We start from the raw sequence: 26778 nt of genomic DNA, 5'->3' as shown, positions 1-26778 counted from the left end.
AAGCCCAGAAATCGATCTTATCGCCGCCGCGCTACCGGGAAGCTGGACGTCACTGATTAAAGTTGACGGGTCCTGGTGACTAAGCGTCTTTGTTGATGACCCTTCTGGTTGCTCGCACAAACGAAACCATAGCATACATCACATCCATCTTAGACTCTCGATATTTTTCAGCGGCGTTTTTGTTCAGATGGTCCAAATTCCATATCTAGGTCGGCCTAACTTCTTGAAACTCCTTGAACGAATTGGCATTTCGCCAAATTCAAGATTCGGGGAATTGGTGTAGGGGTATCACGTTTGCTTTGCATTTGTTCAGTCTGAGTGCGAGTCTGTAAAAGGTCAGGGGTTCAAATCCCTTATTTTCCAGTCTTTTTGCTCCTCTCGATGCAAGGCATCATTCATATCTATTCCATTTCCTCTCGCATAGTATAGAGAAATGATTATTCGGACGTTTCTCACTAAGAAAGAGGATCTCGAGACATATCTATGGCACCAGCATATCATCATTGATGATTTAGTAACGCCAACCTTAGCAGAAGAGATAGTGTAGTGGCATACCGTGATGGGAAAGTAAACACGAAAAGAGACTATGAATAACCCAGACACATTATATAGATTTTTTTTTTTACTTCATATCGCACAGGAAACCTCATTTATCAAACAATGGTACAGGTTAAGCCGACTCAAGTTTTAGAGCTGTTAGCTGCAACCCCATCCCACTAATTCCATCACCCCGCTATCGGAACGAAACCCATCATCTTCCATCCAAGCTACCTGTATTTTCGCAGCATCCGTTCACCCACAAGACAAAATGGCTGCAGTCAATCAGGTTTACATCGCCATCATTGGTACATACTCCCGGGAGAGTTGATTCATACAGCGTGCCAGTCGTCAATGGATTAAACTAACTCATGATTATACATTAGGCGCCGGTGGTGTCGGCAAATGCTTCCTCTCCCAGCTGCAAGCGCTCGCCGCTCGCAGGCCGTCTCCCAAGCTGAGCCTCTGCTACATCTCGACAAGTCGCAAGGCCCTATACAACGTCGATTACTCCCCCGTGAGCCTTGATGGCGTCACCGAAAGCCTCGCTGCGTCCACACAGGCCCCTCCTCCTCTGTCGCAAGTGATTGACTACCTGGCTTCCGCCCCCGCCAAGGTGATCCTGGTCGACAACACGAGCTCTCAGGATGTCGCCGATGCTTACCCACTGGCCCTGAGTCGGGGTCTTAGTATCGTGACACCTAACAAGAAGGCCTTTTCCGGCTCATACAAGCTCTGGCAGGATATTTTCACGGCATCCGCAACCTCTGGTGCCAAGATCTACCACGAGTCATCGGTCGGCGCTGGTCTGCCAGTCATCTCCACGCTCAAGGATCTGGTCGATACAGGAGACAAGGTGACCAAAATCGAGGGTGTCTTCAGCGGCACCATGTCGTTTCTCTTCAATTCGTTTGCACCGACCGAGGGTCAGGGCGGCAAGTGGTCTGAGGAGGTGAAGAAAGCAAAGGCACTTGGCTACACTGAGCCGGATCCCAGAGATGATCTCAATGGCCTTGATGTCGCTCGCAAGTTGACTATTTTGGCCCGCTTGGCAGGTCTGCCTGTCGAATCGCCCACATCTTTCCCTGTCCAGAGCCTTATTCCCAAGGAATTGGAGGCTTGTTCGACCGGAGATGAATTTCTTGAGAAGCTGCCTGCCTTTGATCAGCAGATGGAAGACACCAAAGCTGCCGCCGAGAAGGCTGGAAAAGTTGTTCGATTTGTTGGCAGTATTGACGTGGCCACCCAGCAGGTCAAGGTCGGACTGGAGCAATTTGATCGCTCACACCCCATTGCTTCCCTCAAGGGCAGTGACAACATCATCAGCTTCTATACTGAGAGATATGGCAGCAATCCTTTGATTATCCAGGGCGCGGGTGCCGGCGGAGACGTGACGGCCATGGGTGTGACAGGAGATCTCATCAAGGTGCTTTCGCAAATCGCTTAGAACCGTATCCAAGATATCTATGTGACATATATGTATCTGATAATAAAAAAAGACCAATTGTTATAAGTCATGATCGCTTATCGTCGTCTCGCTCGCTGATCGCCATGTTCGGAACCGATTGTTGTTGTTGTTGCTGCTGTTGCCGCGACTATTGCTGCTGCCGAACCGGCTGCGGCGGGGGCCCGTCCATCTGGGGCTTGGGTAAACGTTCTCCAGATCCATAACAGAATATCAAAAACGACGGCAAGGAGAGAAGGAACAATAAAAAACAAGCCCAGGGCCAACTATGCATGGAAGTCAGCGACGAGAGACGAGAAAAAGGAGGCATCTAGGAGAGCACTCACGCTAATCCATGATATGGCATTGACGAGAAAAGATGAGCCGGGGAACGATAGAAATGCCAGCGCACCAGAGACATCCCAGAGTAGCACAGCCATGGCGCAGAACTATGGAAGAAGTTGTCGCGATGATGGAACAGAAAGGGAAGTATGCATTGCCCAGCGAGCACAATGAAGAAGCAAAGAGATGCCCAGGAGCTGTCTCAGCTAAGGTATTTTTTAGGCTGGCGCTCGCAACAGTCCAGTCGCGATGTCCAGGGGTCGAGCCGTTATTTTGCGACGCTGTAAGTACTCGGTACTTTATGGGTTGCTTTCCAGGAGCTCCGGTCTCACCACCCAGATCTCGCCACTTCAGACCGCTTTACCTTAGAGTTCCATACCAGTGAGCTGACATTGATGGGTAGCCGGCTGAGCATTGATATTTGGCTGACATGTGAAGTTGTATGTTCTCTTGGATGATCCAAGTGCTATACGCTGTAGTCACCGGTACCTGGCTGGGCTGAAGCTGTCAAGGTGGGCCAAGTGCGGCTAAACCCAATGTAGCTTTGTGCCGTAAAATGCATGCACTCACTGTGCCAGACCGCTTTCCTATTTCGCCTCCACCAAACTTTCCTTGGTTGCCAGCCAAAGTCAGATATTGAATCTCATCAATAAAATTTCCGTCTGCTGTCCCTCAAAGCTCAACACACGAATTGCTACCAAAAATTCTGGACTAGCACAATGGGCAATCAGACAAACAAGAAAGAAAGGCGAGATAGGTTTAGAGAAAGAAGAGGCCAAGATGGCGTCGTATTGCTACCCCGAAAAAAGCTTTATCGCCAGAGAGCTCACGCAAACCCTTTCTCAGACCACATGTTAGAGTAGTAAGTATGCCTCTATGTGATTTTCTGTATCTTGTATTAACTTGTTTGCAGCCCAATCTCACCTGAGTATATGGATTGGTCATCCTATTATCCTTCTTATGTGGACGAAGAAGCGCCGCGGGATGAGTCTAAGCCTCCGCGAATGAAGCAGGATGTTGAGATTGTCGACATCGGATGTGGTTTTGGAGGTCTCCTTGTTGGTCTCGCTCCTATTTTCCCAGACAAGCTCATTCTTGGTGAGTGCTTCCTCATCTCTCCTTCGTTCGGCCAAGAGGATTTATAATTAACATGTTTCTAGGTCTGGAGATTCGTACTACAGTAACGCAATTTGTGCAGGAAAAGATATGGGCACTGCGCGCACAAAGCTCTGAAAAACTCTATCAGAATGCTGCCTGCATCCGCGCAAACACCATGAAGTTCTTGCCCAACTTCTTCAAGAAGAGCCAGCTGAGCAAAATATTCATATGCTTCCCTGATCCACATTTCAAAACGAAAAAGCACAAGGCCCGAATTGTTTCAACAACACTCAATTCCGAATACGCTTACGCCCTACGGCCTGGCGGCATTGTCTATACCATCACGGATGTCGAGGCATTGCACGAGTGGATGGTGGAGCATCTCGACGCTCATCCGTCCTTTGAGCGGGTGAGCAAAGAGGAGGAGGAAAACGATGAGTGCGTCAAGATTATGTTGAACGAGACGGAGGAGGGTAAAAAGGTGGAACGAAACAAGGGACATAAATTTGTAGCTCTATTCCGCCGTATGGAAGATCCCCCGTGGTAATTGCACGAAGTTGAAGCATGATAGATGAACGAATGAAATACCCTTTTAAGCCCGTCTATCGGCGTAGAGGATAGGATATGCAAGATCGGAAATGACAGTCGTGAATATTGTTAGTAGAAGCAATCGCTTGTATGGTGCATCTCTGCTAGATTGTACCCCATATCATGGCGCCTGCAGTGTTATAGGTAATGTACAAAGGCTATCCCATTGACGAATCGGATGAAAATGACACATCAGGTGAAAGTCGGCTCATGTGCAGCAGCATCATGCGCTCATATCCATCCTTTCCACGGCCTGTAAGCTGTGCAGAGAGAGATGCTGTACAATGGCTGCGAATGGAGTGCTTGCAGGCCGCTACGTAATGGTGGACCTGCCGCTAATCGATAACGGTGGGCTTGCAACCACACCTGTTTATAGCGTCGCAATCGCGAAGCTCCCACCCCATATATGCCACTACGATACCCTCGCTCACCGTGTCTTTCAACAATGATGCTTAGGAGGCGACGATGGCCCTGAAGCGTAGAGATGTAGCCCTTGCTGGAGTGGCCTACTTCATTGCGTGGGGCTATGCCGTGAGCTGGTTCTCTGCGCTGCGCTGGGTCGGATATGCCTTCGTGGGCGGTATCGTCATCAGCTTCCTCTCGCTTATCGCGGCTCTTGTTTTAACCACACAGCATCCTCGCGGCGATCGACCGGCACGGCCGGCCAGGGTCTCGTTTCTGAGCTCCCAGAGATGGCGCGCCGAAGCGGAAGCGTTACGGCAACGGCAGACTTACCACAAGGAGCCCTTCGATCCTAGCTTCCCCCAGGCATCTGAAGCTCTCGATGAGGTCCTAGACCTGATCTTCCGCGACTTTGTACGCTCGTGGTATTCCCACATCAGTCAGAACCCAACATTCGAACATGAGGTAGATAAGGCTATTCGACAGGCACTGTTCAGCCTCGTGGGCTCGCTCCGCAACAAAGACCTTGCTGATCTCGTCACGAGCCGTTTTGTGCCCATCTTGACGGCTCACTTCCATGACTTTTACGAAGCCGAGAAATCAGTGCGAGGGAGGAAACTAAACCGATCTGTGACAGAGTCTGAAGAGCTTGATCTTGCCATTGCGTCCAAGTTTCGAGATGGCCGGCTACACCCAGCTGCTTCGCTGTCCTTTCCCGACACCAAAATGGTTCAGCAAGATTACTTACGGTCATTGGTAGAGCGGCTCCTGTCCAAGATCCTTCCCAAGAAGATGCTTTCCAGCCGGGCCGTCTCCATCATAGTGCGGGAGATTGTGGGCTGTGCTGTCTTATTTCCCGTCGTTCAGCTGCTGAGTGACCCTGACATGTGGAATCAGTTGATCGAGAACCTTGGTCGCTCAATGCTTCAAGATAGATCTACTGTTCGCAAGCTCAGGGCAGCACTGGACCAGCACGCTTCTCCTACGCCAAGATCCAACAAGCTAGCCATGGCTCCGCGGTTGGCGCCTGGGGATAACGAGCGCAAGTTTGAAAAGTTCATTCGAGCCATCCGCAGGGTCAATAACCTCTCTGACGCACGTCGATTCCGCAGCGAAGTTGCCAGTCAGCTCAAGCGCGATTCTCTGCAGGAGAATCAAGATCCAGTCTACCTTCGTCGACTGGAAATGGGAAAGCGGCTACTCGATGAGAGAGTACATAACTTGGCCGCAGGTGGAAATCGCCATTCGCCTATGCCAGCTTCTTCGGCGCCGCCCGTTTCCACTTCGAAGCTTGAAAACGCCTCCCTCGTAGAGCTGTTGCGAGATCCGGCAGGTTTATCATACTTTATGGAATACATGGACCGCCAGCGTTTGATGCCCATGGTTCAGTTTTGGCTGGTCGTTGATGGCTTCCGTAACCCCCTGGAAGAAGATGGCCAAGACGACGAGCTCCCCTCTACATTGCCCATGTGGACAGACTCGGATCGTCTAGACTTGCTTCAGATTCACCAGGCATATTTGTCCAAGCCGGAGCTTAACGTGCCGGAAGTTGCTAAGAAGGCTGTCAAGGAGTTTCTCCAAGCTGGTGTATCTGCTACACCAGCTGAATACTACAAGGCTAGGAGAGCTATTCTGAGAGCTCAAAGTGGTGTTCTGGAAACAATGCGCTCTCAATATTTTGAAGGATTCAAAAAATCAGACTTGTACTACAAATGCCTCGCATCGCAGGAGATGTCGCGCGCTACCATGTCACCGCCGCCCCCTACGCATCAGGCTCCTTCAGTATCAAGCAGGACTCAATCATATCAGTCCAAGCCTAAGCCCGCGCCACGGTTTGCTCCATTGGCCGCCGGACCGTCTAGACGACTCTCTGGATCAATTTCGGATCTAAGATCAGTGAATTCTAATGGCAATGGCTCGGATCCGCTGACTTCCTCACGGAGGTCTCTTGATGACGATCGATCTGCGAATCCTCTTTTCGACGACGATGATGTGGATAATTATGGGATGATGGATTCGGTGCAGAGCTTGGACCAAGCTCTGTCGAGGCAGCAGACACCTGACAAACAAGTTGTCCAAGCCGTGGAGCAAGCACTAACAAATATCCTGGAAGATGACAGGCCACAAACCGCCGAGGATCTACGAGCCTCTCTGTTCGATAATGAAGACAACGTGTCGAGCTTGTTTGGTAATGATAACGAGTCCAATCGAGGTTCGTTTGACGCCGGCAAACCTCTGATACCGGCAAAAGAGGCTGGTAAGCCCACTCTGTCGTCGTTGGGGCTTGTCAGCGCCGCCTCTCGAATCGGTGTGTTCGTGGACGACGACCTTTTTGGGGACGAGGACAAGTATCTCCCAGGCGAAAGGGACGACATAGATGAAGAGGCGCAGTCCGATGAGGAGGATGAAATTCACGAAGCCGCTCCAGGTGATCTTGGATTGGCAGAAGCCATCACGGCACTGACAAACGACATTGATCGCTTGGTGGCACAGGACGCGGTTATAGAATCGCTAACAAAGAAGGCCGAGCTTACAAACAATGCAGCAGAGCTGCGAATTCTGAAAAAGTCAAGGACGAGTCTTCAGAGAGAGATTAGGCGCAAGGAGTTACAACGGCAGCAATACGTGATACAAGAGAGCGACAACAGCCTCTATGGAAGATCGGAAATCAGGATCAAATCCATTCAGGTGGGGCGAGAAGATGACGGCCGAGAGTTTGCCTTGTATGTCATTGAAGTCCAGAGGAATGCGGGCGAGCAGATGCCAGCGTCATCCTGGGCGGTGATGAGAAGATATAGCGAGTTCCACGAGCTGCACCAGAAACTCCGCTCGATGTATCCTTCAGTACGGAATCTCGATTTCCCTCGGCGCCGCGTGGTGATGAAGTTCCAAAGCGATTTCCTTCGCAAAAGACGTACAGCGCTAGAGAAGTACCTGCGTGAGCTCTTGCTCCTACCCGAGGTGTGCCGCAGCCGTGAACTGCGAGCGTTTCTATCGCAGAGCACCATAGCGCAAGGCGAGGACCCGATGAGCCGAGAGAACAAGAAGGACATGATGACCCGCTTGTACGACTCGGTCGCCGACGGCATGGAAGACATTCTAGGCAACATCCCAGTGCTAGATCAAATATCGGTCGCGGGGCAGAACCTTATTGCTGCGGCGACAAATCAGCTTAACACGATGCCGCTCAACGTCAGTGAAGAAACGTTTCCCGCTGCGGAGGCGGAGGCGGAACTCGATGCTTTTGAAAACAAGGAACTGGAGCCATTCATCAAGCCCATTTGCGACATATTCCTCGAAGTCTTTGAGCTCAACAAGGGAAACAATTGGCTGCGGGGAAGGGCGGTCGTGGTTGTGTTACAACAGCTACTTGGTGGGACCATTGAAAAGAGAGTTCGAGAAAACATCAAGATGGCGGTACAGGAGGACTCGCTGGTGAGATATGTGGCCATGTTACGAAACGCACTCTGGCCGGACGGAGAGTTCGCTCGAGATCGAAAGCCGCGCACCACGGCGGAAAAGAAGAAGACGCGGACCGAGGCCAGTCTAATGTTGGCGACTCTGGTGCCGGACCTTGCGGGGAACGTTGTAGGACGGGTCAATGCTCAGGCGGCAAGCCGACGCCTCTTTGCAACGTTTAACAACTCCAGACTCAAGTAAGACACTCTGGCCTTTATATCTCGCCTGTACATGTTTATATGTGGATGTGTTGCTAACTTAAAATTGTGTAGTTCTCACCTAGTATTTACGATACTTGATGAGATTGTCTCGGTCCTTTTTGATGAGGCCTGAAGTGTCGTCTGAGCATCCATGACCTATGTTGGGTTAGCATTTTAAACATTAACGAAGCATGGCGTGGGCGTTTTCCCGTTTAATTCAATCTTTGTATGCTCCTTGCCACCACCTCATTTATTTTTTTTCTTCCCTTGTTGGACTCCGGTGGATCTTATGTTGAATCACCGAGCTTACTGGGAGGTGATGGGTACAAAGCCTTATGATGAACGTTGTTATTAGTCGTTGTGATACGTGTGACGATTTGTTTGGAGGCACATGCAAAAATAAGTTGGCTGTAATTATTACAGGTTCAGATTATTGCCCATCTTAGCAATGGAGAGTTTTTTGTACTTGGATGCTTTAAGGCGACGCGAAGTCTATTGCGTTTTATGCATTGCGTTGAGGCCCAACAAAGACTATTGAGGAACCACTTTGTTAAAATAGAATTAGACACATATTGTACTCTGATTTTAAGATAAGAAGTATCTATACTACTAGGTATATACGCCATAAAAGAGGACACGTCGATGCAATATACTTTCATGCCATCCCCCAACCTTGATAAATTGCAAGCCCCTCGGTAGGTACACAGGTACCGAGTTGTTGGGTCAGAGTCGCACCAACCGGCACCTATATAAACACAACAGCATACGGGATGATGATCAATCTGGAATATGAAATATGATGTAACTTGCTGTTGGCCAATGAAAGCAAAAACCAACAGATCCGATTTGCGGTACGTGTGCCTTATTCAGCCTGTGAAGAGCCTCAATACGTGCCTTGCCCAGGTACCGGAGATTGATTAATCCCGATCCGTGTGGGCTTCGCACTTCCTGGGCGGTGGGGGTTTGGCCTCGTTGCTTGAACCGTCAGCCATTTACAAGCATCTGCCAGCAAAGCTGCATCGAAACCCACACGAACCTCTATCTCACCTACTTTTCGATCTCCAACCTCTCGGCTCTCTGGTCGACAATCGTTGGACGCCATTTGCCAAAGGGGCATCGACTGCTGCCTGCTTTTCCCGCCAGAGCCTGGTGCCTCAGCCTTGCAATCCCGGCCTTTACCCGCGACCTGCCTCGACAACATCTCTCTCCCTTGACTCGCCTTGGGAACGGTGACGACGAATTCCTCAAGCAGGATATCTCTCGCAATAGATAAATATCCCCCGCTGTCGTCAAGGAGGCTGTTTATCTATCCAACCCTGCAACTGAATAATCCCTCCTGCCACTGTTGGTCTCTTACGGAGCCCCCGAAACCGCCAGGATGATGCCATCCGCGCACGTCTACGGCCACCACCAGTTTAATCCCCAGGCGGATTCGTCCTGGATGCACCAGCAGGCGGGCCATCACCAGCAACACGCCCACCAAGCTGCTGCCGCCGCGGCTGCCGCTCAGCAACAGCAGCAAGCTCAACAACAAGCTCAGCAACAGCAAGCCCAGCAGCAACATCAGCAGCAGCAGCAACAGCAGGCCCAACAAGCTCAACAGGCTCAACAGCAGCAGCAACAACCTCACTACGGACGCATGCCTGGTGGCCACGCCAACGTCAACAATAGCATTGCCGCTTCCCATGGGCAGGATGGCGGGCACGATAACATTTCGGAGGACAACCGGAGGACAATGGCATACATCGCGGACCTTTTGAGCGAGAATACCAGAGAGGCAGCCCTGTTGGAACTCAGCAAGAAGAGAGAACAAGTGCCCGAGCTGGCGCTGATATTGTGGCACTCGTTCGGTATGGAGTTTCTCTACTGCCCCCTTGGAGACTAATATCTACTACTTCTGAGGTGGTACTGACCGAGGATACTCGCAGGCGTCATGACATCTCTGTTGCAGGAAATCATTTCCGTATATACGCTTCTCAATCCTTCGCAGCTCACAGCAGCTGCATCAAACAGAGTGTGCAACGCGCTGGCTCTGCTCCAGTGCGTGGCATCCCACAACGACACGCGAACCCTATTCCTCAACGGTAAGCGCAATCCTAAATCTCCCTCTACATAGCGAATCAGGGTGCAGATTGACTGACTGACTTCCGACAGCGCACATTCCTCTCTTCCTCTACCCTTTCCTAAACACGACGTCCAAATCGCGACCGTTTGAGTACCTCCGCCTGACAAGCCTAGGCGTCATCGGGGCCCTAGTTAAGAACGACTCATCCGAGGTTATCAACTTCCTCCTCACGACCGAGATCATCCCCCTCTGCCTTCGAATCATGGAGACGGGATCGGAGCTCAGCAAGACGGTTGCCATCTTCATTGTTCAGAAGATATTGCTAGATGACAACGGCCTCAATTACATCTGCGCCACCTACGAGCGTTTCTATGCTGTCGGCACTGTCCTGAGCAATATGGTTGCTCAGCTGGTCGAATCCCAGACTGCTCGCCTGCTTAAGCACGTGGTGAGATGCTTTCTTCGGTAAGGATCCCCAGGAAATGATTGTGTGACGCCCAAGGGGAAAGTTATTCTGACAAGAAGACGGCGCAGATTGAGTGACAATGCCAGAGCCCGTGAAGCTCTCCGCCAATGCCTCCCAGAGCCCCTGCGGGATGCCACCTTTTCGTCTGTCCTCCGTGACGATGCGGCCACTAAGAGATGCCTTGCTCAACTTCTGATTAATCTCTCCGACAATGTTGTGGACCCTAATTCTGCCGTATCTGCCCTTTAGACGAAGATGAAAATAAAAGAGAAACCGAAAAAAAGGAGAAGAAGATGAAAGAAAAAAGATGAAGAAACCAGACAAGATACGCAGAATTAGTGGGCACCATGATTTGCATTCACGGTAGAGATTTACGGGAGTTTAGACGAATGGTTTTCACGACATTACGGACGGCAAAAAGAACCAGTTGACCCAAAAAAGTAATCTGCATTATTGATACCCGCAGCTGCTCGACACATCTCATCGCAGCATATTTCTTCCCATCTTCTTCCGAGGCGCTCGACGTTGTCCTTTGCCTCTACATGCTACGAAGAATGCGGGAGTCCTACTCTAAAAAGCCTGGGCAAATCCCGGGTCTTGAATGTACCATTTTCCTCAAAGCCAAGGTGAGGTGGCTCACGTACGCACTGTGATTAGTGCCCGACTTTTACTTTTCTTTTCTCCTCGCGATATTTTTGCTATATTTTTTATTGTACCCTTTCTCGCTTCTCTCTATGCGTTTCATATGGAGGGGGGAAAATCACGTATATTAGCGGGAAAAGGTTTGCTTATTCTAGGGGCTTGCCGCACACGAGTCTTCTTGGACCGGGGAGATGTGCTTGGCAGGAAGGATTCCAGGCGGCGGCAGACATGGGCTCTGTATTGATCTGTTGATTGCTGGCACGGTTATATGGATTCGCGCTGTGTTGCTCTTGGACGGCGAGAGATGACTCGCCCTGGAAGGCGTCAAAGGTCAAAGGCGTTGGTTACCAAAGGGGGCGAAGGGGTGGGATAAGTGAGGTTTTTTTGACATGGCCAAAAAGAGAAAAAAGGTGAGCGGGAGTTGGGGAGACTTGATAGGAAATGGAGTACGATGGGAGTAGATAGGTTTGTGTGTACGAGTGTCTGTATGTATGGGTAGGGGAATGTAACTATATTGTTTCTCGCAGCCTTGCGTGATTTCTTGGGTCCTCGGTATACGTTGCTACTGCTTTTGCTGATTGTGTCTACAGATGATCTGACAGACAGGCTCTTTTAAGAACAACCATGTTTTAGGTTCGAGCACGTTACAGTACGCAGATGAACGATTGGCGCCAGGTTATTGGCAGGGGATGACAGGCTCATCACTTTATCTCGCGTCCGGAGGCAAAGTAAGATTCTACATGGCCCCGTCTCCCCCTCATCCCCAAGCTTATTCCCAGCAACCGGCATTCATAGCATTTTGATGCCATTTCCCTCGTGTTCATTTTTCTTTTCTTTTCTATTCAAGATTATGGCGATAAACCTTTTTGCCTCTTTTTTTCTCCTCTTCCTTTCATCCAGGTCTGCCGTGTTTGTGCTATCTTGGACACATTCCCCTTTTTGTTTCCTGTGCCGTGCCGGCAAGAGTCCGAGAACTTCCCCCAAGATATGACACAGACGCGATATGATACGATGGGGCCGGGTATATATGTTGGGAAAAAGGGTGGACGATTTAGCGGGCCGCGGGTGAGGATGCCGGGACTTTTTCTGCCTTGTATAGGCTGTTGTTTTGGGCTTTTGAGAGGGGGGGGGGGGGAGGGGAAGGGATAAAACCCTCGCGCCTCTTGTGTGTGGTGTGTATTACTCCTCGGGGAGAGACGGGTGAGGCGGGTAGAAGGGGCAAGGGGGATGAGAAGAGGGGGAGGGGGTGAGCCGTCTGGCGTCTGTGTGTTGAGGATATTCAAGGCCAAGGCCAAGGTCGAGGTCGAGGCTGTTTGGAGTGGATGAGGTATGGATGGTATCAGGAGGCTCATGGCTACAGACGGCATCTATCCGGATCTCGTCGACGAGGGGGGCGTGTAAGATGCCTAGATAGGCAAGTTTTGTCGAAAGAGAGGGGGTGGCGAGAGGCTAAAAAGAAAGGACGATGGAGATATGAAGTTGAACAAAAGAGGCAGAAAGCATGTCGTCGAAAGTTGGAAGTGGAGAGAAATACAAGCAAAGAGACGATTTTCGGGAGTGAAAGAAGAAGAGGGGAGGGGGGGCAAGTCTGGGCCGCAGAGGGGTGTAAGGCGAGATGATTCACGGAGGGAGCCCGGTGAGGGGAGGGTGTGTTCACCTTGTTTTGGCCGTTACGGTTAGGTTAGGGGGGGGGTTACTTGAACCAAAAGCTGTCCATTTGTATTTAGTGGTTTTTTTTTATTTCGACTTTTGAAACTGGGGCTTTTTGATCGTCTTGCATTATTATAGTTTGAGTGACCGGTTTTTTGATAGACGTTCTAACATACGAGTCTCGATATGCCGAAGGGTGGTTCGAGCAATGAATCTGGTTTAAGTGGAGTCTTTGAACTCTGGTTGGTTGGATTTTTTAGACACTGGTGTTAATTCCCAAACGGGCAATCCTGATTACCGGGCCCCATGGTCTTTTTGACGAGAGGCAAAAGACTTGACAAAAAAGATGAGGAATAAAGTATCACGGTGAGGTTAGAGTTGGGTAGCACAGGTTCGGAATTTCGGGATTACGGCTACGTGGATGAAAGAAACGAGTCGTGACATGTTATTATCCGTTCTTTTACACTTTGACAAATACTAGATGGGTATCGAGAGAGTCCGTGTATACGATCCTTTGATGGAGATGCGATGTGGGAATAAAAAGCAGAAGAAAAGGGGAGATGGAGGGGAGTGTGAGAGTGAGAGTGAGTACATCGCATGTCGTGCCGCACGCATCGCGTATCGTAGCGTATTGTATTGTATGGAGACCCCCAAAGTATTTGCATTTCCTCATCTTGTTCTTCCCTTTCACGGCTGCTTCTTCCCACCCCGTATTCTTGGCCTCCTGCTTTTTGGAATCAGGTTTGCAGCATTTGCCGCTGTTGGTCTTGGTCTTGGCTGTACCGCGCATTCATCTCTTTTCGCCACCAGGGGGGGTTAGAGGGCGAGGGGGGGCGTATAAGCAGTTCATTTTGGTCAATTTTGAGGCTATCTACTAATCTATCGGGCCCTCATCTCATGCAGATGTGCCTGTGCCTACAGTATGCATCTGGCCAATTCCCAAGACCAGACCAAGAATATGTAACCATAGATGCTACCTGTACTAACCTAACCCAAACTACTCGGTGCATAAGGAGCCGAAAATTAAATAAAATAACAAAGCACACCGAAAATGGAATTTCAGCATCTATTTACGGAGTGCAAAAAGGCCAGAGTGGCGTGTCCCTGAGCCCAAACTTGCTGCTCAGAGCTCGGCAATTGCCACAGGAAGATACTGATATGGAAGCAATTCGCGCCTAATACGAGAGGGTGACCCCATCCATAACTCCGTAATAGACAGAGATTGTTTCGGGGCTCCGCGCTCCGTTTCCCGGCCCCCAAAAAAGAGAGGCATCGCCTAGGCGAAAATAAGCGTCGAGGTTGGCTACTTACTACTTGCAATACGGCCGCAGAAGGGACGACGATCCTCATGATGTGCGCGCCTAACTCAACGTGTTGAATTTCCGCGCCGCAGGAATAAAATAAAATAAACCTCCAGCGGCTCTCGGGAAAATTATCTATGCGGGATCCGGAAATTATTCAAGGGTAAGGTAGAGCAAAAAGAGAGGGAAGATGAAGGAAGAAGGATGAGCAATATCCTAAAGCAGAAAGAAGATGCGCCGGCAGATGAAGGACGTTGGATTAGCTAATGATGGTATAATATATGATACTTTTTTGGAATACATGTACTTTTGACACATGACACACGGAGGATGCTACAGAGTTTACTCCAACGTAGCATCGCATCGACATCTCGTGCCGCAATCGCTTCGGGTTCCGTAGTTTCGCGCCCTTATTATTCAGGTACGCAAAAAAACGCACAAGCCAGCCTCTCCGCGGAAAAGAAATGGACTACACCCGGACCAACCAACCAGTATCAAAAAAATCCTCCATTCTATTTGCAAAGATCCCCCAATCTCCTACCTAGCCTCTGCTGCTATTCGGGCCGCCAACCTGCGCCCGCGCGCACGCGCACTACAAGAAAAAGAGAAAGTAAGAGAAAGAGGAAGCACATGCTACTCGTACACAGTCGAAATTGAAATTGGTCCCTTCTTCGTGGATCCGGCAAATCGCTAGGAGAGATGCGGCGGGCGTGGCTAGCGTCATGATCAGAGACAGGCATCTTGGCCCTCGGGCGGAGATGAGACGAGATACAGTGCTCATACATTGATTAGCTCAGGGCCGTATTCCAACCTACGGATACGCAGTGCAGCCAAATTGTAGGCATGGTCAGGGCATCAAAGGATCACTAGCGAGCTCGAGCTCGATCCTTCGAGCACCAGGTTGTCGACGAGGGGTCGTCATTGGCATGCTCATTCTCAGTCTGCATGCCCAGCATCCATCTCATAACAGAAGAGCCAACACCTATCTACCTCTCTCAATTGCCGGCCGGCGAGCTAGCAACCGCGCGCCAAGTCGTAAACTTCCGACTGCACTAGAAATCATACAAACACAATCACACATGCAGCGCCAAGTACAGCAGATGGCGAGGGTTTATACGAGGACTTGCACAGCGTCTCTTGAGCTCTAACGAGATGCTAACGAGATGCTGTGGAGGGGAGGGAGAGGGGCAATTCAACAGCTTCACTTTTTTTTATCTGCTCTCAATCATCTATGGAGACTGGTACTTGTATCCGTATTGCTCCTTCGCGGCATCGACAAGCTTCTTATCCTCGGCCACCTTGGCAGCCTGCTCCTCGCTCAGGCCCTGTCTCGGGTCATAAAACGGAGCCGAAGTGAGAGAGAAGCCCCTCTGCACCGCAGGCCGGTCCCAGAGCCGGAGCAGCCACGCCTTGACGTTGGGGAACTGGTCGTACGAGGTGCTGGTAAAGGACAGGCCGTTGACCCAGCCTACCAAGGCAATGTCGGCGATGCTGTACTTGCCGCGACCAGGGCCAACGACGTAATCGCGATCGGCCAGGCGGGTGTTGAGGATACCATAGAGACGCTCCGTCTCTCCCACGTAGCGCTGCATGGCATATGGAATCTTCTCCTTGGTGAAGCGCACAAAGTGGTTGGCTTGGCCCTGCATGGGACCAACACCACCGTGCTGCCAGCCAATCCACGCTTCGGAACGTGTGTAGTCGTCCGAATCGACTGGGAATGAGAAGAGGTGCTTGGTATCATAGCGACGCGCCAAGTATCCGAGAATGGCGTTGCCCTCGAACACGGCCAGGTCGTTGTTGTCATGGTCCACAATGGCGGGGATGCGGCCGTTGGGGTTGATGGCCGTGAACCATGGTTCCTTTTGGACGTTTTGCGAGATGTTGACGCCCTGGAAGGTGTACTCGAGCCCGTATGCCTCCTTGAGCTCTTCCAGCAGGATGTTAGCCTTGTGGCCGTTGGGGGTGCCTGTGATTTTTGGACAGAGTCCCTGGTCAGTGACTAATGATCCTCGAAGAAGGGGGTGGTTGATTTGCACGCGAGCAAGGAGGGCCGGGGGATCTTCTATTTCCCCGGGACTATTGAATTATTTTTCCCGGTGAACAAGCAGGTATCACTGCCATCATTGGGGCGGAAGCGACGGGAACTCGATGAAAAGCGTCCTGGCCTAGCAGGAACTTTTTGAATCCTCCTCGTGGCGAGACAAGGTTATGGCTGGCAAAGAGCCATGTGACGCCGTTTGACCACTCGGCCGGGACCCGTGGCGAGATGATGGGAGTCTGAGACGAAGGAATGGCCCTTGCCATGGCACTGGGCAAAGCTGGGTTGCTGGGATGCTGGGAGAAGAGATGCCGGCTTGATTTGCTTTGCATATCTGCCAGGGCTCTACTTCTAGACTCCCATCCTTGGTCGTTGCTGCGGCATTGATGGGCGCTTACTTGGCCACATCATGAAGATCACCGGGCGGCATCCCTCCTTCTAGTACGTCATCCAAGCTGTCTCTTGGCCGTGCTTGACCTTCCTTGTCCCTGCAGTCGCCGGCATTCTCGTCTTTACGGGTATTCAGGGTATTCAGGGTATTCAAGGACCCCGAGCGCAATGCAGGCACCGGGGGCTGGAGTCATGGCCAAGGGGTAGAGCAGGGCAGTAGTTTGCGATCACCTTGGATCGTTGATAAGGATGACAAAGAAGAAGACGAGGGCATAAAACATGGTGATACCGGCGGTAGATGCAAATGTAGATGGCTGTGCAGTGTGCTATGTATAGGTGTATGTGGTGTATATGATGTGCAGATGCAGATGCAGCGAGTAAGAATAAGAAGAAGAACAAGGCAGCACAAAAGCGGCTGCTAGTGCGGGACCAGCTTGCTTACCCCAGGTCAAGAGCTCGATGCCCTTTGTGGCAATGAGGCCAGTTGGACGCGCCATTGCAACGGATTGATGCTGATGCGATGCTGTAGCGAATAGAAGAGCTTGCGGTTGCTGTCGTAAGCAGGACGAGGCGAGGCTGAAGAGGGAGCAAAAGGCGAAGAGGAAGAGGAAGAGATGAGAGAGAAGCTGTCTTGCCGTCGTCATTGAGGAGAACAATGAGGAGCGAGGCCTTGTATCGATTAAGTACTAACGCGGGACAGCTTCCCTCCTTCAGCCCTTTTTTTACCCCTCCATACCTGTAGGAACTTGCCTTGGAGAATCGCGGAGAATTCCGCATTACCAGAAGATACCCAGCAGCAGGCAAGCTCTGCCCTATCAGCTCAGGTATTCGCACCTACGTAATGCTGGAGCTGTTTTGTGCTGGGTGCTTGGATTTGTCATGGTGGAGGGGCACGCAGAGGGAGATTACACATCAAGCACAACACATCAGATAAACCGCCAGCGTTACATAAGGCGGCCAGCGGCAAAGAAGCAATGCATCTCTGGTTGCTCAGCACGAGCAACAATTGCCGCGCGGGCCAATCCGTCTTCCGTTTGATACGATGGGATGGGATGCAATGCAATGCCATTAATCAGCCCTCGCCCTGGAGACGTTGCTTTTTCCACGGAGGTACTTGGGGTCTGCATAGCTGAATAGCGTAATGTGGATGTACCGTTGAAGATTCCAATTACCATTGCGACTCCATATGGAGCACTTACACACTATGGAGCAGTGTTACTAAGGAATCCGGTCCAGCGTCTCGGCAAGTTGTTTCTTGTGAAATTGTTTTGCGGGGGCATAACCGGGCGGCATTCGATTCCACGTGGCAGTGAGATTTGTGCACAGCTGTGTTGGACCAACTGTCTTTTGGATAGCCTATCGACTCCAGATTGCTTATACAAGCACTCGTACTGGCTGTAATATGATGTAGCATTATTAGCATTATTCGCAACAGATAGGATGGAGAGTCTATTCCTCATTCTGCAGAGACAAGGGAGATGAGGGGCATCCGGCGCTACCAGAAGCATTATTAACACGCGCGCGTCTTGCATTTTGCTTGGCTCCAAGAATAGTATCCTCTAGTCAAGTATCAAGGCAACAAACAAGGACGACGACGGCAAGCTTCACGGGATCTGCGGCTGCAAGTTTAGCCAACTTGTAAGTTATCACTAGGTACCTAGTAGGCAGTGCAAATATGATGGCAACACAGACGAGGGGGGGTAGAAAGAAACAATCGACAGAGAGGGTTAAAGTGATGGCCTGTCCAAGTTTCAAGATACCTACTAGCCACTAGGTAAATCCTACCGTACATTGCCGTACCTTTCCATTCCATCGTCCGACGGGCATTGTGATCGTCATCTCATTCCCCCGTGCCCGTGCGTGCTCGGCACATGGCAAAATCCCGCCGGTGAATCAATTGAGTTGCCGGGCTTCGCATGGCATTGGCATGGCATGGCAAGGCCAGGGCAAGGCTCTATTGGAGGGGAAAGGACAAGGAGAGAAGCGCGACCATCCGCTTCTCCGTGAATTTTGTGATTTCCTACAAATACTACCGCTGCTGATGATGCCCTGCTCGAATGCTACACTGCGATGGGCATCGGACGAGGGGGACGTGCACATAAGGAGAAATCATGTAAACGAAGACTTGAGAGATAGAGGGTAAATACAAGGGAAACAAAAAAGGGAGGGAGCAGGGCAAGGGGACCGTGATGCAACGACAGGGCCATAGACAATGAGGCCAAAGAGGCAAATACAGACAGTCCAGGAAGAACAAGACAAGGGGAGTGAGCACAGATGCTTGCCCTTGCTTCTGGATGGGGACCCCCACCCCTTGCCATGCCATGCCATGTCCATATACCATTGATGATGATGATGATGATGGTGTATCGAAGCGCAATGGCCTCGCGTTCGTTTCCCAAGTTTGTTGTTTATTGCTGGACGAGAGATTGGCACAGTAGCATTGCATGGCATCCCCAATCCCAGTGCCTCATCACCGGGACAAGAAAGATTACAGAGATTGCAACACGTTCCTTTGGACATTCCTAGTCTTGCATAGGCTGCGTCCGAGTCTGTCGCCGTGCATTTTTACTAGTCTGGGGCGGCCTCGTATGCACTCATACATTGCCGTGGTATGTCTCTGTACATACAATCTGCATCTACTGTAGAGAGTACTTTATCATTACTTGTACATATTGCATCTACAGTGCTGTGTACCTTGTACGAGTCCCATCTTGTTTACATGGACTGTTCTTTTGGCGTGCACCACTCGGAATTTGATTTTCATGCACGTCGTACGTTTCCATCCCACTTGGGAAGCGTGAATCGGCGTCGCAAACATGTCCAAAAGTAAATGGTTGGAACCCAAAACACACACTCCCACCCCCTTGCAATACAGCCACGAACAAGTCCGGAGGAATTAACTAACCAAATAAAAATAAACCGATGATGCAAATCAATTGAACGAACGAGAAACAAGTCGTTCGTTGTGGACAAATCAATTAGAAACAAATCGACGATTGTTTCTAAGATAAAAAAGAGACTTAGGCTAACACGCCAGCCCCGGTGCAGTCTCGAGTATTTTTGGATAGGCGAGGGTGAGGCGCAGTAAAACCCCCGACTAGCTAGACTAACGAATGGGAAGAATTGTATCGTATGGTCAAGACTTGACCAGCCAGAAACTGACAAAGAATCAACCCACAAAAATAAACACACTGACGGGCGATCAAACAAAGTCCTAGACTAGGTAGATGTAGAGTAGAGTATCTAATATCTACACCCTCGCTCGAATCACGCTCTGTTTTCTGCCTGGTGATATGCACACTGGACCCTGCTTGCACTAGGTAGTACATGGATGTATGTCTTACAGTTGAACATACACCTGTGCAGTGTTACCATGAGGTGTAGGTGTACAGTATTAGACGCTGGGACCCCTGGCCAGAGATCAAGCAGGGCAAGGCGTGCTTGTACTGTACAGGTTGTGGGATAATATGCCCGTCGACGAATGGAGTAAATCGTCTATCCATTCCCATCAATCCTCATCCTCATCCTCCATGTACGAGTATGTACTCCATGCAATACTCCATGTACTACTCCATCCTGATGTACCGGTAGATTCACCATCTTGCTACTCATTATGATGCTGCCTCATGGCTCATTCCCATTGCCTTGGTCGCGGTTCTCGAGCTTGTACCACTCGTTCATGTAAATCAACGTCTATCTTACTTAATATACCTGGCAAATACTCCAGACGTCAATGTAACCTCCAAGTACTAAAACCAACCGCATCGCTTTAATATTCTTACTCATCAAATCCCTTCTTCCCCTCCCACCTATGTCACTCGCTGCTACGGTACGAGTACATCATCCAAAAAGAAGAAGCCCAGAAACCGATAGATGTTCGGCATAAACATCAAAAAAAAGTCGCAGATTGTAAAAACGTGGCCATCCCGCCCTTGTCCATCCCAATCCTGCACCCTCCGCACGTGTCTCAATCCAGTCATACCGCCCCAGCCCTTTCATTTTTCCTCTTCCCTTCTGCTTCCTCTCCATGTGCAGATGCTAGATGCATCAAAACCCATCACCATCAATCACACTTGACATCTTTCACACGCCCCTCCCTCGGATCCCTTCCGCTTCAATTCGTTGACCCCCATTGCTGTCTGTGTGCACTTTTTTCTAAACCAACCTGAACTCTGCCTTGCGTTGCCTTGCATTGGCCTTTACAGTATCTCGCTCATCTCGCTCATCTTCCTGCGGTACTTTGCATTTCTCTTTTGGGTCTTCGGCTTGACATGTGCCGCTGTGCGAAAGCGGCCTCGGGGCGCGGCTGGCTCACGCGACTTCCGGAGGCCCATCCCATCCCGCATCTGGGGCCATTTAGTTGCAATTCTGCACACCCGAGGTAGTTGTTCCCATACTAGGGCCTGCGTCTCGGGAGTTTTGGGACGAGATAAATAATGTCCAAGACGAGACAGGTAACAAAGAGGAGGGCAAAAGAGACACCCCCGACTATTACCTTTCTGTCATTGTCGGCGAGTTAACAAGTCCGGCAGCCCGTCTGCTCGTACGCGAGTTTCCTTCTTTTACAATGCAAGATACAGAGTTAGATACACCCCGGAAAAACAAACCATCGTCATTACTGTAGAGATAGAGATACTAGATACATGCAGTATACAGAGGTGGACGATACGGGATAGGCGATGCCGTCACTGCTTTGCTTTACTTTACTTGGCAATTCCTTCACACCCACCCTATACCTCATCACCTCGCTTCAGCAACCTCTTCATGCAAACTCAGGAAGAAGAGCTGAAAATGTAGCCCAAGCTCAGCTCAAAGCCCTGCAAGTGAGCACAAACCACATACAACACATCACGCAGTAGACTCCTGCAGCCGAGTTTTCTAGAACAATGTGCGCTCAGGCTGAGGAAGCGACATGGAATGTGATGAGAAGAAACAAAAGGATCCTCAAGGGGCACAGAGAGGGAAGCGTGGGAGTGGGAGTGGGAGGGGTTAAGCCGAAGCGAATCACATCTACGAAGGATGAAGCTACAGTAGTGCCGTCGTTGCTGTACTATCAGAGGCGGGAACTTGGCCAGATCTTGGACGGTCCTCATTGGCCGCCTTCTCATTCCTTCAAAGATAGCTTTCCATCTTTACAGGCAAACGGGTTACAGCTCTTGCAGCTGTATGTCATTGCGCATCTTTTCTGCTTCCGCGTCTGCTTCTCTCGCTTCTTCTCTGGGGATCGTTGCAGATGGGACGAGATGGCGTCAACCCCCCCTCGTGTAGGAGGACATGCTCCGTATCAAAGGGTGTGAGTGGTGCCGTGTCGTCAAGTTTCAATATTGTTCCTACCGTAAAGTTTACTCGTACTTGTCGTATGCGAAGGAGTTGAGGAGGGGAAAGTCCGTCATTCGGACCGCGCAGCCCCGAAAAATAGCAGAGGCATCTCGCAGAAAATCAACACATGACAATTAATAGACGAAGAGGGTAAAAAGTCAAATCAACACGATCAACAACCCTAAAAACCTGTTTTTCATGGGTCTAGACGTTCATCCCCCGCAAATCCCGAGCAAAAACAAGCAAACGCCTTGCTGCACATCCTGCTCTGAAAAGAGCAACTCTAGCGAAAAAAAAAGGAAAAATAAATCTCACCACGACCTGGGGGGAAGGAACATCCAACAAAGACCACGCGTTCTTCCCAAGAGCTTTGACATTGACATGCCAGATTTCTTTGCTCCCACCCCCAAATCTTACGGGGGTTTCCCTTCTTCTCTTTCGTCTTCATTTTCAACCCCTCTCTCGATGCAACCCCCTCCCAGAAAAAGATGCAGGACCACCAGAACAAGGAAGCTCAGAAAGAGGCAATACCGACAGCAGAAGCCGGCCGCGAATCAGCGGCCCCAGGAACAAGGCACAGCACATCAAAGGTCGCTAATGCTGCCCTGAAACGTGCAAGAACGTGGCATCGGGGTCTCTCCCCCCTCGTGGAGGGTGTGAAGGAGCAAGAAAGAGTCATCGTGAGAAGCAGTTCAAGTCGAGAAGAGAAAAAGAAGAAGAAAAAGCGGCATGGCGTCGTCGTCTTGGATCAGAATGGCGCGCTTCAGCCCTTGTTCTTGTCTCCCACCCCTTGCGGCCCCATGCCATGATTTTCTTTGCAAATGCCTCTTCGGAAGGATTCACCTCGCCGTCCATCTCCCATCTCGTTCCCATCCTCTTGCGCGATGCAATCTGTCTGTCCGGTCCATTTGGCCAAGTCGTGCCGCTCCCCGGCTCTCTCTCTCTCTCTCTTTGCTTCCCCCCCTCAACTTCACGCCTCCATGCATGCTCTGTCTCTCTCCCATCCCATCATCCCGCATCTCCATCTTTTCTTCATCCCACTCCACGCCCGACGAGATGAATATGGACAGACGGGCAGATGATGCGACTGCTAGTGCCTCGACGCACGAGCCCCCCAGATGAGGTGCCATCAACTCTAACCGGCGCCCTGACAGGCCCGTTTCTCCAATCATTGCTACCAGACGCATTTGCTGTGCAGCGGCTTGCAATGCCGGCTCCTTGTCCGAACCATTTGCTGTGCCCAAAAGCTACCACGCCCATTTGCAAAGGAACCCACTTGCCTGTCAGTTCCGGCAAATCCTCATCCCCATGTCACGTCTCCAACTCTCTGCTACTTCCTGTACGCATACACACGTTAATTAGTGCAGTACAGGTTAATGCCACGCTCTCTGCAAAGGGAAACTCTGGGCGGGATATGGCATGACCCCCCCTGGTCCGATCTTGTTGAGCCTATCCTGGGCAATTTATTCTACTTGCTTGGAACAATGGGCAAAGCCATGCATTGATCTGGCCCTCTTTTTTTTGTGCCTCTCTTTCTCTTGGTCTCTCTTCTTTCTTTCTGTCCCTTGAAGATGTGCTAGTGCACCAGGGTAGGATGACAAGGGACGACGATGATCCGCCAAGCCAGTGGGAAGTGCTAGTAAGCACAAGGCCAATTTGGCCGGAATCAGACAGAGAATGAGAAAGGGGAAAACCACCACTCCACAAGAAACAGAGACAGCCTCAATGGGAATAAAATGGAAACAAGAAAAGAAGTGAAAGAAAGTGAAACACGAAGAAAAAAAAGCAAAACTCAACAGCGCATCATCACAGCTGGATTCTGGGGTATCCCCTCACCCCTTCTTTTCCTCCTCCTCTCTCTCCAGACGCTTCATCTCACGGAGCATCCCATCTCATCCCATCTCATCCCATCTCATCCCATCAACCAGGCCGAGTCCCAGAGAGAGTGACCAAAACTACTCGCACCACTCCCAGGTTCAGGTCCCTAAAGCATGGGCCAGATACCCATCCGTGATCCACACATCACAAGATGCTCCTCGTGGAGTCTCAAGTCTTGTTCCTACCTGCCCATCCCCCCTTCTCCGCGGTTCTACTCCCGGTGGCTTGGCACGTCTAGTGCACCTATCTCGAAAATCGAACACGCAAAAACAAGGTGGCAAATTGAGCTCGCCTTGTCCCATGCGATGCGATCCACCATGCAGCGATTACCTGTGCCTGTCACGTACGTGGCTCCCATGTAAGCCCACCAAGCAGAAAAGGGCCTGGGCAGGTTTATGGGGACACTTTTTTTTTTCTTGCTGTCCCGCGTACAGTAAGGCAATTACCGCGCAAAATTGATGACGGCACGAGGGCTCTTACAGTCCCAGCGCAAAGAAGAGTCCCCAATTAACCAGATGAGACCAAAAAAAGGGCCAGTCGAGAATGAGGCCGAGCCGGCAGAGAGGCGGCAGACATGGGGGAGACGTGGGCAATCTCATCAGCAATCTGGGGGGGCTGCTCGCCAACACGGAAGATGGCCATTCTGCAATGTGCCTCGTATCGACGATTGTGTATACGGCATCAAAAAACACCCCTCCCATGAGCAAAAGACAGAAAAAATCAAGAGCAAGAATAAGATCATGACATACCTCCTTGTCCTGTCTGAATCTTCAGCTCAAACGACCCGCCCGTGACAGGCCCAAATCACGCACACTCCCCGTGGATTCTTTGCGACGCGAGCCTCAATGCCTGCCACCATCGTCCTTTCGACATGCCATCTTGAGCGTTGACACTGCCCCGGTACTCACACCAAGAAGCCTCCAAAACTGGCCCACGACGTTGCATCGGGGGACCCCTCCCCCCCTTCCCTTGCCGCGTACAAGTGTGGCATGTAATACATGCTCTTCCCGTACAGTTTAGCCTCGCAATCAACAGAGCCAAGATCCATCCGTGCACGAAGTCACTCGTCGTGCTAACACAGAGTCGCATCGCACATCTGCAAGCGCTCGGGGGGATCTACTGGGAATCCTTCAAATCCCCTCCCACGCTGCTGCCACGTTCTCTAGAGTAGTGCCACCCTCCCTCTTCTCTCTTGAGGGCCCTTCTTTACTACCTTACTAAAGACGACTGGTACCTGGATTAGCACAGTCTTACCCCTGGGGGCTTTGCTATGGGCTCCTCTCTGGAGAATGCCACTTAACCATGCGATGCCGGCTCTTTCAGCTCAGTACGCGTGCATCTGGAAGACACGGTAGCATCGTTCTACGGGGAGTTCTGTCATTGCTTTGAGCTGGGTCACGAGCCTCTTTCGCCTCTCCGTGGGTTCTCACGGAATACGATGTCATGGGTGAACCATGCCTGGCCTGGCCCAGCTTGTCAAATTTTACACAACATGCCGACGAATACTCGTACAAGCAATGCGTGCCAGCGAGTTCTACTCCGTACTGAGTATTTCGTCCCTTGTAAATTGACGAGAGAGATTTCTCCAGCCGGGCAACTAGGCTTGCTGCCGCTGCATATTACCACGTGCTCTGCCAACCCTCCAAATCTCTCCCGGGAGCCAAATGGTGTGTACCAATGCTCCGTATTGGTCCGACACTTGGTTTGGCCCTTACTGGCTCAAGACTTTCGTGCAGTAACGCGTCAACTAGTATCGTGCAAGAGACAGGGCCCCTGGTTGCGGCTCCCCGACCCCCATGCTCACGGCCATCCCAGCCATCGCCGACCTATCCGGGAATCAACTGGCTGGCTCTTGCTCCAGACGCCTGATAGTCAGTCCTACGGAGCAGATACGGCGCCTTTCTCTTCCTCGACGCCGTTTCAACTTGACATCGGCGACTTCACCTCGGCACAGCCCTTCACTTGCTGAACATCAAGGTGCCATGTCCATGCATGAGACTCTTTCTGGAAACGAGGGACCCCCCATGCTACATACCGTGGCGAGCCCATTGGAACACAAGTTCCCCCAGCCCACATTTCATTACATACTCCGTACGACTATCACTGCAGAATACAACGCTCTACTTGGTACTCCTTGAAGCTTAGACCTTACCTAGCCGGATATCGCGACGGCAGCCGGGTGTCTGTCTTCCGCCTACGAGTCGCCTGCCGTGCCTCTTTTAGATATGGTTCTGACAGTCTGACTCGACAACTGGCCCCGCAACAAGCACAGAAAACGGCATTCAATGCTTCGCTTCACCTCAACCCCGGCAGCATGAATCATGAAGAGACTCCATGAAGCCATATGCCGTGTCAATAAGTCGTCAACGATAGATAGCTTCACTTGGCAAGCGAAGAGGGACCCGCGCGTCTGTCTGCTTTGTATGAACAGATGATCCCCGTGGCCACTTACTGATTACTAGGTAGTTCCTTTTTTTCCCTCATCTCTTCTTTTGTCACATACCATGTCTCTTTTTGGCAGGCAGAACCCCCAAAGCAGACACTAGGTCAGTGGCTTAGAAAACGTGAACCACGTTTACAGACCACATACGCCCTAGGACACATGATATGATAGGATTTTGTCTTCTGCTGCATGCATGAAAACATGGGTTTATAGGCAAAAAAACAGCCCCCAGGTATAGGGAACCTGGCCAGCACTAAGGCATCCCAGCGTAGTCCAGGGACGCTTTAAGGACGCTTTAAAGGGTTACAAAGGCGCAATTTTCAGGGTTGACAAAGCTAAGGAGAAGGAAAAGAAGGTGAATGGAAAAGAAAGGCGCATGAAGCAGAAACACGCCAAGGCATGGGACGCAGCAACTTAACTGTCCTATCGACGTGAATGAGGACTAGCACGCCACGGAGCAGGAATCGTCAATTAGGCCGTTCGGTAAGTAGCATCATTGGCGTAGGCCGGCAA

General features: G+C 50.8%; 6 protein-coding genes and 1 non-coding gene across 7 annotated transcripts; 5 read left to right on the top strand and 2 right to left on the bottom strand.

Annotated features, from left to right (window-relative positions):
* Window positions 1-268: 268 nt before the first annotated feature.
* Window positions 269-363, top strand: M431DRAFT_t74. Its single transcript has one exon. It is a non-coding gene; the product is annotated as a tRNA-Ala (tRNA).
* A 402-nt stretch (window positions 364-765) lies between these two features.
* On the top strand, window positions 766-2403 carry M431DRAFT_506004 (hypothetical protein). Its single transcript, XM_024918737.1, has 3 exons — window positions 766-845; window positions 924-2268; window positions 2329-2403. Exons 1-2 carry the CDS (start codon window positions 809-811, stop codon window positions 1982-1984), a joined length of 1098 nt encoding a protein of 365 aa, XP_024775939.1. The 5' UTR covers window positions 766-808; the 3' UTR covers window positions 1985-2268; window positions 2329-2403.
* M431DRAFT_3460 (hypothetical protein) lies at window positions 2062-2421 on the bottom strand (the record flags this gene model as incomplete). The annotated part of the gene is made up of 2 exons (XM_024914446.1): window positions 2062-2268; window positions 2329-2421. The coding sequence occupies 2 exons, from the start codon at window positions 2419-2421 to the stop codon at window positions 2062-2064; spliced, it is 300 nt and encodes a 99-aa protein (XP_024775938.1).
* Window positions 2422-3042: 621 nt separating this feature from the next.
* Window positions 3043-8071, top strand: M431DRAFT_82085 (hypothetical protein; the record flags this gene model as incomplete). The annotated part of the gene is made up of 5 exons (XM_024923114.1): window positions 3043-3185; window positions 3237-3421; window positions 3484-3945; window positions 4270-4271; window positions 4469-8071. The coding sequence occupies 5 exons, from the start codon at window positions 3043-3045 to the stop codon at window positions 8069-8071; spliced, it is 4395 nt and encodes a 1464-aa protein (XP_024775937.1).
* A 1377-nt stretch (window positions 8072-9448) lies between these two features.
* On the top strand, window positions 9449-10850 carry M431DRAFT_81193 (hypothetical protein; the record flags this gene model as incomplete). Its single annotated transcript, XM_024923012.1, has 4 exons — window positions 9449-9920; window positions 9999-10154; window positions 10225-10600; window positions 10670-10850. 4 exons carry the CDS (start codon window positions 9449-9451, stop codon window positions 10848-10850), a joined length of 1185 nt encoding a protein of 394 aa, XP_024775936.1.
* Window positions 10851-15408: 4558 nt separating this feature from the next.
* Window positions 15409-17561, bottom strand: M431DRAFT_505998 (hypothetical protein). Its single transcript, XM_024918735.1, has 2 exons — window positions 17068-17561; window positions 15409-16163 (listed from the first exon to the last, which is right to left on the bottom strand). Exons 1-2 carry the CDS (start codon window positions 17267-17269, stop codon window positions 15424-15426), a joined length of 942 nt encoding a protein of 313 aa, XP_024775935.1. The 5' UTR covers window positions 17270-17561; the 3' UTR covers window positions 15409-15423.
* A 7753-nt stretch (window positions 17562-25314) lies between these two features.
* Window positions 25315-25791, top strand: M431DRAFT_492713 (hypothetical protein; the record flags this gene model as incomplete). The annotated part of the gene is made up of 1 exon (XM_024917034.1): window positions 25315-25791. The coding sequence occupies one exon, from the start codon at window positions 25315-25317 to the stop codon at window positions 25789-25791; it is 477 nt and encodes a 158-aa protein (XP_024775934.1).
* Between the last annotated feature and the right edge of the window lie 987 nt (window positions 25792-26778).

Source organism: Trichoderma harzianum, assembly GCF_003025095.1.
Source record: "Trichoderma harzianum CBS 226.95 unplaced genomic scaffold M431scaffold_4, whole genome shotgun sequence".
NCBI lineage: Eukaryota > Fungi > Ascomycota > Sordariomycetes > Hypocreales > Hypocreaceae > Trichoderma > Trichoderma harzianum.
The sequence above is the reverse complement of the archived record's forward strand: the minus strand, read 5'-3'. Positions and strand labels throughout refer to the sequence as shown.